Consider the following 12595-nt stretch of genomic DNA (forward strand, 5'->3'; position numbering starts at 1 on the left):
AATTCACTGAGCTGTATTTTGTAGAGGGTTCCTCCTTTGTAGTTTTGTTTTAGCTTCAGCACAAACACAAGTTTAGAATTTCTTGTGACGCTTGTTTACTCATTATTGGCTTTTCTATCCTGTATCATCCTTCAAACTTAAACATACAGGAAGAAGGAATGTATGATTGTTGAGGTTTTTTTTAATATATCCACATAACAGAAGTTTTAAGAAACTGGTCTGCAGAATCTCAAGATCCTACTGGCAAGTGTGATCCCACTGGCAGCATAGGAGCATGCTAGCTGACACCTGGGAGTGGGTCATGTAAGGTTCTCAGTGGTAGCAGAGCACTGGACCTGTGGCCCTTTATGCCTGTAATTGCCACACACATTTCAGTAGCAGCTATTCTGTAATGGCTCAGGCTGCACTGAGGCAGCCTCACAGGGCAATGCAATATGGGGTAAATGCAATACTTTTGGATATCACATGGTGCTTACTGCTAATGGAAGCAGCCAGCTAGTCTGAACACACTTCAGTTCCCTTTTCCTCCAGCACTTCTTGCCTAATATCCTGTGGAGAGCAGTAACTGTTCACGATAATGAAACCCACAAGTGTATCTTGTGAGAAGCAAAAACTCTTCTGTGAGAAGCAGAACTCCTTTTTAGCAAATAGACCAGCCTGGTAAGTTGATACACCCGTGGATTGCCGCATTGAGGGAGCCAATATTTCTGTTTGTATCAAAATACTGGAGAGCTTTGGGATATCCAGGTAAATTGTACATGTTTTACATGTTTGTCTAAAAAATAAGCATGGAAAGTTCCAGAAGAAATAGAATCAGCACAAGGTATTGAATATAACTTAATTAACCGGAAGTCTAGTTGTGGATTTTACTTAGTTTAGCAGCTGAAAAGATGCTAAGCTGACAAAATGGACTTTTCTCTCTCAGTGTTTTGTGGTTAGTTCTCTGAAATTTTACTAAAAGTAGTTCTAATTTAAGCAGCCTTTGTATTTTTAATAATAGCAGAAATGGTATCACTCAAAGGCAATTTTTTTAGTTATCCCCTTGGCATTACTTGTTGTTTGTTAAATTATGGGTAGGATATCATTTAATATACCATACTCTGGGTTGAGATCTCAGTGTATGTATTTTGTTAGTAGTTGGTCATGAAAAGTATTTTCCTATCCGGTTATGAATCAAAATGCTGCTCGATGTCTTAAAATTGCACAAAGTTTCCTTTGAAATCATACAGGATCCTGAAATTCTCAAAATAATGATAGGAACTTTGCAGTGACAGGAATTCAAACTTTTCTTCCTTGAGACTTGGAACATTCACTTTAGTGGGATAACCAGACAAATAAGACATTCATAAGACAGTGAATGTATACACTATATAGATAGGGTTCTGAGTGAAAAGAAATATATTTCGTTTCTGGGCAGATCATGAGAAAATTTACATTAATCTGAAAGAAATAATTTATAAATTATATATTATTATATAAATTATATATATTATTATATAAATATAATAATTTAATAAATAAATTTATTAAAGAAATAATTTATAGAAGGCAGATGAGAAAAACAATTTTTAAAAGAAAGGTGTTAAGTATAATGAAATTTTGTGTATATACAAAACCATGTTGCAAAAGAAATGGATAAGTCTGTTTATATCAGATTCAAATTCTTGATGGAAAAGTTGAAGACATCAGTCTTCTATTGTTGAAGACCAAGTTGGCAGTGGTTGATAGTTCTTATTTTCACTTAAAATGGATACCCAAAAAATCTGTTAAGAAAGAACTTTTGTCGACAGTCTGTTAGGACATAGGATGATCATGCCTCTGTTGACTTTGACTTTGTGCACAGTCTTTGACAGAAGCAGTTTGAGAGCAAGATGAGATGTAATCTGGCTGTTCTGGTCAGGCCCTATGCCCTCACTTGTCCTGGTCTCAAACTTATCTGGAACTGTCCTTTTATTTTTCTGCAGTATGAGTAGCTGGTCTTATGATTACATAGAAGGTGAGAAAAAGTGGCAAGAGAGATATAGGAAGGAATATAAGACAAATGCACAGAGGAAAAGATATAGAATGCACTGTGACCAGGCTGGAACACTGCCTTGTCTGATTTTGACAACTATATATCCTCATGTGTGTGCTGTTTTTTTCTTGCTGGTGTTAGAGGGATGTTTGAAATGATGCTCTCAGGGTAATATAGGGACTGTCAGCCTCTCACTGGGGAATCTCTTAGATTTGTCTATATCCTCTCTATCCTAGAGGTCTGCCTTTCATAAAAACCCCAGACAGAATAGCCTGTCTCCTCATTCTTAAGTTTATCTGATGAGGGCTCATTTCTCTTCTATACCAACCATTGTATTAGCAAGTTTTGAATGTGCAAACTGTGCCTCTTTGTCTTCTTTTCACGCTTCTGCTACAAACATTCATAGGTGCAGAGCATTGCAACTTCTCAACTTCACTTTCCAAGTGCTACACTTACTCTTAGAGAGTCTTGAGCTAGTAATTACAGCTAGGGGAAGAAAAGCAACTTGGAAATCTCTTCTGAAAGCAACAAAGTTGAATAATGGTAATTCTGAGGTATCTGGAAAGAAAGTAGTCAAGAAATAATTTATCACAAATTCAGAATGGCACTGGCATGTAAATAAAAAGGTAGACTGCCTCAAATCTGCTAACCTCGGTAGAAGTTATAACAGACTTATATAAAGTTGCAAAATAATTTTCAGATCTGTGTTTTTCCCTGTATAATTCTCTGTGTAATTTTCCTTGTCATTTTTGTCTATTTTCTTATTCCTTATATCCTGTCCATAGGTTAGCGCTCAATTCCCTTAGTGCTTACCAATTTCTGTGGTTATTTCACTATCACAGAAATCATGAGTAAGCACAGTTTTCTTCTTAAAGGGATAGTTTTATAATCTTTATTTTATTATTCTCTAGCAAATGCATCCAGATCTGATTTTGAGTTTTTAGAGGGTATATTTAGACCCCATCACTTGGGAATAGAAATGTAAATGTTATGGTTGAGAAGAGAAAAGGTGAGGGTTTATCCTTTATAAATCAGATCTGTATGTATTTTGAATGAATTCTTTGTATAGTCAAAAGTTACATATTTTCCATTTGCCTAATTAATGATTGCATGCACACACATCTGCTATTCCATTCACTGTCGAGTGCTGCTGTTTGAATAAAAACTGGCCTCACGGGGAAGTTGAAGTGAGATAATCTTTTGGCTTCACCAAGACAGGAGAGTACATAAAAAAGCTATATTTATGCAAAGGCAAAAAAAAAAAAAAAAAAAAAAAAAACACGCAGAAAAACAAAACCCCAACTTTTTGTTCAGGCTGCCAGTTGAAACTGAAATATCCATACTAAACTCAGGAAGAATACAACTGAATTTTTTATGTACTTTTGTGTTCTCATTACAGTGTACTTCTGTACAGAAATTTGCAGCCATATTGTAAATTTTGGGTAATTACTCTTGTTAATGCTGAGGTGTAAGTAAGGTGTAGTTGTGGAACAATTCTGCACAAGTGTAACTTGGTATCTGTGTGAGTATGCTGAAGGCAGTGGGAGGCTGTGAAAGCTCTGTATATAAAAATATATCTATGGCATGGGAGTTATAGCCTAGGTATTTGAACAAACACATCTCAATAATGCAGCTATCTTGTATCAACGGAAATCTTACTGCAGCTTATGTGCTGCTTGCAGTTCAGATCAAAAGTAGAAAAGCCAGAATATTTTGCACTGAGTTTCCAATAGAGATCAAAGAGAAAATTCAGAAAATAACCCAAATAGCTTTTGCATGAGACTCCTCTTCTGCACAGATACTTTGCACTTTAGAGGGGAAGGGTAGGGGGAACTTAATCTCTCTTCAGAATCTTTTCAAGTTCCTATTTCATGATTTACAACCTACTGTATGTGATAATGAAGTAGGTAACTGCTGTTGCTTCTGGGAAGGGAAGAACAGAAACTGTGGTGATTATTCTGTAAGCCACAAACAAAATATTTTCTTTTTTCCCCAGTTCCCTTCTGTCTATCTGACAGAATCTGCATGGCTTCCAATATAACAGATCTTATGAAGGCAGAAACTGGTGTTGTACATTAAAGAGAAGCAGAAAGATTTCACCGAATTTTTTTCTCTCTTGTGATTCTTACTATTACCTTTACCAAGTAAAACAAAGAGGCTTTATTGTAAATTGTAAACTCTTCCACGTGTCCAGGAACTTTTCCTCTTACTGAGCTTGTAAATATGCATGACTAGGGCAAGGTTCATTCATAGTGTTTGGAAGAAATTTATTTTAAAAAATTCATTGACACTCCTAACGTGCCTATAATGAGTGGTTCATTTGAATAATGAATAGTGCATTTGAATGCATGTATGAATGTAATTCATGTAATTCATGCAATCTTGCTATTGCAAGTGTAGAAAACTTTTCAGAAACTATAGAAGTAGCAAAGAAATAGCAAAGAAATAGCAAAGAAACAAAGTAGTAGCAAAGAAATCAATTTATTGCTATGACTTTCAAAAGAAATTAGTTGCTGAGTTAGCAAGCAGCTGATCAAATCCTAACTTCGAAGCTCTGAAGACTTCAGACATAAGCTATAATTACAGCATCTCTAGTGGTCTAGATTTTGTTACAAACCTTAGAAAAAATAATGAATTATTGCAAAGTCAAAAGAGATCAGAGACAAAGGACTTTTTTATTCTCTCTGGCCCTGTTATTGGCTGTCTAACTGTCTAATGTGGTAAAATCAGTGCCATGTGAGGTATTGTGGGAGAAATCTTGAATGATTAGTGATACATTTACATACTTCTGCAATTTAATTGGGTGTGTGTATCTGAGTGTGTATGCATCAAACAACAGTAGATGGCTTAACCCTGACAATCTCCATAGTAAATGTGTACTTCCTCCCTTCTCTATATGTGCAAAAATACCCAACAATGTGGTCACTGGGTATAAGTTTCATTATGGCTGCATTTAATGTAAGCAGTTTGTAGCTCAACACAATCAGTTTGGAAAGATTTAATTTCTTGGCAATGCCAAAAGACTTGGGATAGTTACCTTTAAGTTGCACAAGTATCTCTCTCTCGACTTATATAACTACTCCAAAATAACAGGCTATTTACATAATGAGATATGATCAAATAGAAAGCAAAAGGAGGAAAAGCCCAATTGAGAAGCTCTTGTTATTGAAGTAAAAAAAAAAATAAAAAAATCACTGAGCACTTGCTGAACCATAGTAAGTTAAGATACAGTTCATTCTTAAACCTCTAATTCTTTTTCAAACACCTATTTATTATGTTTTGTAGCAATACTCCTTTGTCTACAAACAGATGATTCAGAACCCTACCTAGTTATAACATTCCTACATTCCTACTTTATACTGTAGGTTTTACATTTTAACTCACACAGGAAGTCCAGGTTTTTCTTGTGAATTGTATGTATCAATGTATCTGCCATAGCTGCACCCTGCTGCCACGGTCATCTGGGAAGAGGACTTCTTGCTCTCAAGGGCTCCTGAGCCCTGTGCAAGGGATCACTACCTCTTGCTCCTATCCTGCACTGATGAATTTTATTTTTCCTGAATTAAAATATATTGAACTTTTGATTTCAGTTCATAATTAATACTGGTCCTGAAAGTTACTGAATTGGGCTGACTAATTAAAACATCAATTTTTTAAAATAATAAAATATAATAATTTTCAATAATAAAATATAATATTTTATAATTTTGGAATTACTAAACTTTTCTTAACAAGAAATTTAGTAACTTTGACAATACCTGGGGGTGTTGATCATCATTTCTTTCACTTTTACTTCACATATTTTCATTTTCTATCCACACATGCACAGTTTTATTCAGATGCAAAATGAAGAAGAGAAGCAAGGGAAAGTGAGGGTGAGGGGAGCAGAAAGTAAAAAAATTCCTGAGAAAGGAAAGAACAATTGACACACTCATTTATCAACCAGAAGAATTTGTTTTCGCAAAGGAACTTGCAGTTCTCTGAATAGTTAGCAGGAATAACATGAATCTGGTACATTCCCCCCAGTTCCAGTACAATCAGATTTTTAGGTAAGTTGATTTTGAAGCTGTATGCAATTTTTTACATTTATTATGTGTTCAGTTGACAATTTCAGAAGTAAACAGAATTTATGATATGTCCAAAAGGACCTGCAGTACCTGAAGGGCAGCACCTGAATGAAAATTTTAAAACATCATATAAATGCTGAAAGGATACAACGAAATAACCTTCTTCTCTTAACCCTACAGGAAGATGAGCTGTAGCATCTCCTCAGCCAATCAGCAGTACTAAAGCCTCAGACCAGGAAACTCTTTAAAGTACAGTATTTGTGAACATTGCAACAGTACTTTCCCATTGCTGCCCTTTGTTTTTCTCTTCTTTATGTTTATAGAGTTGGAAGCCGCGTGTGAAGTTACTCATGGAGAAATATGAGGCACGTAGTGGTCAGACTGAGGATACTTCAAGCAGCCGACCCATGAAAATCCCAAGACAAGACATCCCCACAGGATTACAGACAAGGAAAGCAGCACTTGAGAAACTAGCAAAAAAAGGAAATTTTGAGTGCTCTTCAGGACCCAGTACCCCTCACAGACCTGTTCAACCTATGCCTCCTCTGGCAGTCAAGACTTCAAGTGATGATAAAACAGAGGAAGATCCAAACCCACCACATTTGAACACAGTGGCACAAAGGTTTGGTGTTCAGCTTCAGCCCACTAAGAGAGGAAATGATGAAAAAACTGGGTGCACTAAATTCTCTGTCAAAACCAGTGACCCATCAAAAGAGGACCCAAAGCCTTTGAACCCAAAACCTGCATGGAACAAATTCCTTCCTCCTCCTGATAAAGAAAAAAATCCTCTGGGACCAAAACCTAATTTAAATTTTGCATCACAGGAGAATGAGGCAAAACCAGAATTTTTAAAAGTATCTGCAGTTAAGGGAAAATTAAGGTCTGCAGCACAAGCAAATGAGCCCAAGCCTCCTGCTTCTAAACCACCTCTTGCACAGAAACCTTCTCTATGCAATAATGTATCTCAGAATGAAGACACTTCTAATAAAAGTGGTTTTCTGCAAAGGCAATCAGAACCTAGAACAAATATACATGCACTCCAAGAAACAAAGGAAATGGGTGAAAGTAGTAACTCTGCTGCAGAAGCTGCAGGCAGTCATTTTCCTAAAAGAGTTCTGAAGCATGCTTGCCACAGGTCCAGTTTATCAAAAAAAGCCCCCGAAACTGTGGAAGAAAACACTGAAGAAAAGGGCATAACTGCTGCCAAGAAAATCTTCCAGGACAAAATCATCCAGGAACAATCAAGGCCTTCTCATACAGTCCATAAGAGCAATACAGCACTTGCTGCAGGAAGATCATCAGGTGAACCTCAAGAGAAAGGGGATGGGGACCAGAGTTCTAGAATGCCCAAGAGGCAAATCTTGCCCCCATCGTTCAGGCTGGGCCAGCCCCCAAAAAAGCCCAGCAGACCCCCCAGTGTGCACCTGGGGAAATTCCAGCAGAGCTGCCAAGAAAAGGGTAAGTCCGCTCTGTTCTTACTTCCTTGGGTATTAGCTTTTTGATACATTTAGAATCAGGTTAATTCCAGATGGACTCGCCTCTGCTGTTCAGGAATAACATGATACTTGTGCATGAGAAAACCCCTTAAAGCTGTCATTTAGGCTTCCACACAGGACAGAAATTAAAATTATTTTCTCTATCCCTCAGCAATAAAGTTCAAGTTTAATGTTTACTTTAGTGGGTTCACCTGTTTCACAAAACTACTCAGATGCAGCTATAACTTGTGTGAAGGAGTATTTCCTCAACATTTAAGTCCTGATTTAATTAAACAACTCAAACTTAGATTCTTCAATTTTAAGTTTAGTAAGTAAGAAAGGGGAATGCCCAATGGTGTGATTCTGAGCTCTAAAGTTGCTGACAGTGGATGCTCTAACTCCACATTGTGCATGTGTGGTACATCAGGTACATTCATGTAATTTAGTTGATACTTAATTTTTCCTTGTACCTTCTGTGTCTAAAATACAGCACAGCTTGTGTTTCAGCAGTTCTGAGTACACATAAGGCTGGTCTTCCTGAGGCAGAAGAGGTTCAGAAAGGCTATGGCAGCATGAAAAAGCTCAGAGCTGATTTTTCTCAAGAGAAAGAGCCTCACTAAAAAAACAGTGTCTGCATGCAGCTATATGTTGTGTTGCTATTAATACCACTCAAAGATTAGGATTGTATCAGTAATTAAAAAGTGTACTTTCTTGTCAGCTGCTGTATTCTGGTTTTCCTCTACAGTTTTTTTTTTTCTGGTTTTATCCTACAGTTAAGGAAATGTTCTCACAAATCCAAGATCAGGCCAATCAAATGATGCAAATATATGTAGGTCTTTAAAACTAATATGCTTATATGCAATCTCAATACAGAAGGACAGCATTTTCAGCCAACTACACCAGTAGATGTTTTGATTATATAAGTATATATATATATGCTAGTTAAAACTTTTAAAACTGAAAAAGGCTGGAAATACAGAAAATGAAAATTTATTTAAAACACATTTTTTAATTTGCTTTAAGTAATTCATGGAGGAATTTATATTTGTTGTTTCTGCTCATTGTTTATTCATTTTTTTTTCCTGGATCCCATTCAATCACAGACACAAAGCTTTTTTTTCATCCTGCTTTTAAAACTGAGCATAAGAAATATTTATCCTATGCATTTTAAATTAAGACTGCAAGCTGTAAGAATGATATCAGAATTTATAGAAGGAGGGTACCCAGTTGTCTCTAACCAGGGATAAGAGCAGCCACCACCCTGACAGTCATGGGAACACGAGCTAAGGATGGAGCTGCCCAGCATGGTGGCACAGGTGGTTTTCCAATTGTATTGCAAAACTCACACACAACTAAGTAGAAACAGAGGATCAGACTTGGTCTTCTCTATCTCAGTCATATAAGGGCAGACCAAGAGTGCAAAATCTAGAAACCAGATCCAAGAGAAGCTGTCCATAGTGTCCTTGAACTTCAGCCTTCCCCCACATGGCTGGCGTGTAGACCTTGATATTCGGTTTGGCTTTAATTAATGCAGACCATTTCTTTGAGACCAGAACTCTACACAGAGCAGTTCTGCTGGACAGACAAGTTGTTCTGTCCTGTTGTGAATCCTGAGCAAAATCCTTTTCAGCTCAACAGTTAGTCATTGTTGATGGGTTTCTTGGAACATAAATAACAAAATGGAAGAAGAGTTAAACTGAACTGTATTTTTTTTCCTAACTGTCATTTCAAGCATCAAAGTCATGTCCGGAAGACACCACCCTCACAGTACAGATTCTTCCTGTTCATTACTGTGTCCTGGTGAACAGAAGCTTTCCATAGTTGCTTAATTTGCTGCTGTGATTCAGGTGCTGAAAATAAAGAAGCCAAAGCAAATGAAAATAATTTTACCCATTCAACAAAGCTTTCTGTGATCTATCTTTTGGAGCTTTTGGTCTGTAATTGGGCAAAAGTTAGGCTTTGCATTGTCCTTTGTGAAGAGAAAACCTCCACACAATGCTTTTTACACTTGTGTTAGGAGCATGTGCCCGCACTATAGAAAACCTTGTATCACCTGATTTAAAACAGGAGTTTGAATTTTGCTTTCTCAGAAGTATCAATTCACCCCTGGTTATTTGGTTATTCTTTCCCATGAAACCTGTTTTACTGGTTTTTGAAAATAAGTATTCACTGGGCATGAAATTACATTAAAGGTTAAAGGCTGAAGGACTAAGACTGACACAGCAGTCTTAGTTAAGTGTGGGAGAAGGATTTACATCATCCACCATGCTTGCATGAATACTAAGGGATTTTAGTTTGATGTTGACCTTGCTGTGGATTAGAAATTTTCACTAGTCCTAAAATTTTTACATGTAAAACTTCTGTAGATACAAGTGTCTTTATCAGGCAAGTTTGACTATTGAAGTGTTACTGTTTTTCAGTGAAGGCAGGTTTTACAAAATTCCTGTCTGGGCCTGCAAATACATGGCAGGATAGTAAATTCTTGTGTTATGTCCCATTACTGTAATAATTCCTGACAGATTATATTTACCTCATCTAAGAATCAATTATATGCATAAGCCTTCTGTGTTCAGGAAAAAATACCAGATATTGTTTTATACTGAACATCCAAGGTGTTAGAAAAAAGAAGAGAAGCAAAGTCATTTTGCTGGCAACTTTCCATGTGAGGACACAAATGTAGTGTTGCTTCCCGAGGAGAACTGCACTGCTTCAGTTTTTCCATGAATAAAAAGTGGGCACATGTTGTCAGTCTGCTTCAGTCAGAGAGAAAATTCCTCAGAATTTTTAAGAGCCTCTGCAAAAAAAGAATATTAAGGCTATGGAGGAAACCCTACCACTCTGGAGATTTTGAAGCATTTCCTTCAAAGGTCAAGGATTTGTCACATAATTCCAATAATATATGTTGGACAGAACTGTAAATTAAACTGGCAGTATGGCTTACACCATGGAAAAATATGAAACATTGCAATTTAAAAATTAATTTAACCATCCTTGGAGAAATATGAATGAGACAGTTATTTGTCTGTCTTTAGTTAGTTAGTTAGTTAGTTAGTCAGTTAATCTACCTAAGAAAACAGATAAACCAACATTGAGTGTTTCCTTGCAGGTATTTGCTCAGAATTTGCTGCTGTTGGGTATAAGGAAGCAAAAGTAGACAAAACCCGTTGCAAATTAATATTTAAACTCATTATGCTTGATTATTGCCTTCATACAACAGTCTACAACATTTTCCAAATGTCTTAGAGCATATTTTTATTTTTAAAGGATTAAATTGTATGCATTTAACATCAGAAGACAACTCTCATTGTGAATTGCCAAAGCTTCTGCAACTGGCAGATCTCTGGTTTTGTTTGTTATGGCATATGTGCCACACTTATTCCTTTCAAGATTATCTGACCCTAGTAAATTAACAGTAAGATGTGGGTTGTTTGTACCACAGGATGGAGGCACAGAAATCTATTTCTCTCATATATTCTGGAATTGTTCCTGCAGCTGACTATTCTAAGTCCCATTGAGTCAGTTTTAATCACACCTGAGTGGAGGCTTCAGAAACTAAGTTGCAGAATTTAGGACTCAGGAGAGAAACCATTTGAATGCACCTGTTAATTCTGGTAAGAGGTTTGACATGTAGTTTTAATGGCTTTGAGGTCCCTTCTGTTTTGCATCAAAGCCTGTGCATAACATATTCACTCAATAAGTCTGGATGCTGCGAATGAAGCACATGAAGTGTTTTGTTCTACATGAAACCATTGCTCACTTTCCAACAGGGTCAATGCTGGGTGGATTTAACACAGTGCCTTGAGGATTGCACTGCATAGAAGAGCAACCTTTGAGAAGTACTAAGAGCAGTAGCTAGAAAAGAAAATTCTTAAGGATGAAAAAAAAGGACAGCCATGAGTTTCTCATGGAACATGACAGAAAGGAAGCTGCTGGAGAAAAATAAGTAAAACTGATGGAACTGAGTAAATCTTTCAGCTTAGTAAGATTTCCTTAATTTTATTTGTCAAATATTGTTATTTTCTATACCTATTTTGATTCACAAAAAGAAACACCTATTTATGCATCTTCATCATGTGGTTGCACTATATAAGTCACAATACAAAAGTATGTCTGCTGTATAGCAATGCTTCAAGTGCTCTGAAACCCATCAAGATTCCAGAAAATAATGTGAACACAGAGCATATAAATAAATTTAGTTTAGAGACTGATAAAAGTGATACGAACTGAAAGTTTCTCATTCTTTAAATTGACACATAGATAGTTTTAGGGCCAAGTTGGAAAATACCTTGTTTTCCCTGATACACAAAAGTACTGTGGTAGACATGTTGCTGGTACCATTACTGGAGAATGATTTGAAGTTTAATAAGTATTGAAATTTCTCTCTGCTAAAAGTTCTAATTTGTCTATACTCTTTAAGTATTTTCTTAGCAGCTCACAGAGCTTAAAACCTATGAAGCATGCATAATGTTTGAATTTGAAACAATCTGTGCCCTACTGATGCAAGTATTTTCACCATTTAATTTTCTAGACCTATTTTGACTCACAGGGAGAAATGCTCTTAATGAATCTTCATCATTTAGTAGCATTACATGGGTAATAACACAGTAAAAATTAATATATTTAATTTTAGAAAATATAAATCATAGTTCATTATAGTTCATATATAGAAAACTTCCCATTATTCTTGAAAGTTTTAATATTAAATGCTACATAAAATATTCAGTATGAATAAACCCCCAAAAAACCCAGGCCTTTAATAATAAAGCTGTTAGGAATCTTTTGAAATAGTATCTAACGATTTTTTTTTATCCTAAAAGGTTCATTTTAGTAAAGAACATTCCTGAGGTCATTGGCTTCCTCTTGAAACTAAGCCCTCCTCAGATATGTGCATTTGGAACAACGCTGTTCCTTGTTTGCAGATTCTGAAGAGAAAATTTGCAAACTTCCACAATCCAAATGCAAGACTTTGTTGCATGGGAATTTTTTAGGAAAATTATGTTTTATATACCATAGTATGTATGATGTAATTATTTTTCATA

General features: G+C 36.2%; 1 protein-coding gene across 3 annotated transcripts in view; it reads left to right on the forward strand.

Annotated features, from left to right (window-relative positions):
- Positions 1 to 12595, forward strand: part of FYB1 (FYN binding protein 1) — a 56522-nt gene that overhangs the window by 12079 nt on the left and 31848 nt on the right. For all 3 annotated transcript variants that reach the window (XM_056514092.1, XM_056514093.1, XM_056514095.1), the window contains exon 2: positions 6405 to 7539. In XM_056514092.1, coding sequence (XP_056370067.1) covers positions 6405 to 7539 — 1135 coding nt within the window. The remainder of the gene's footprint in view (positions 1 to 6404; positions 7540 to 12595) is intronic.

Source organism: Oenanthe melanoleuca, chromosome Z (assembly GCF_029582105.1).
Source record: "Oenanthe melanoleuca isolate GR-GAL-2019-014 chromosome Z, OMel1.0, whole genome shotgun sequence".
NCBI lineage: Eukaryota > Metazoa > Chordata > Aves > Passeriformes > Muscicapidae > Oenanthe > Oenanthe melanoleuca.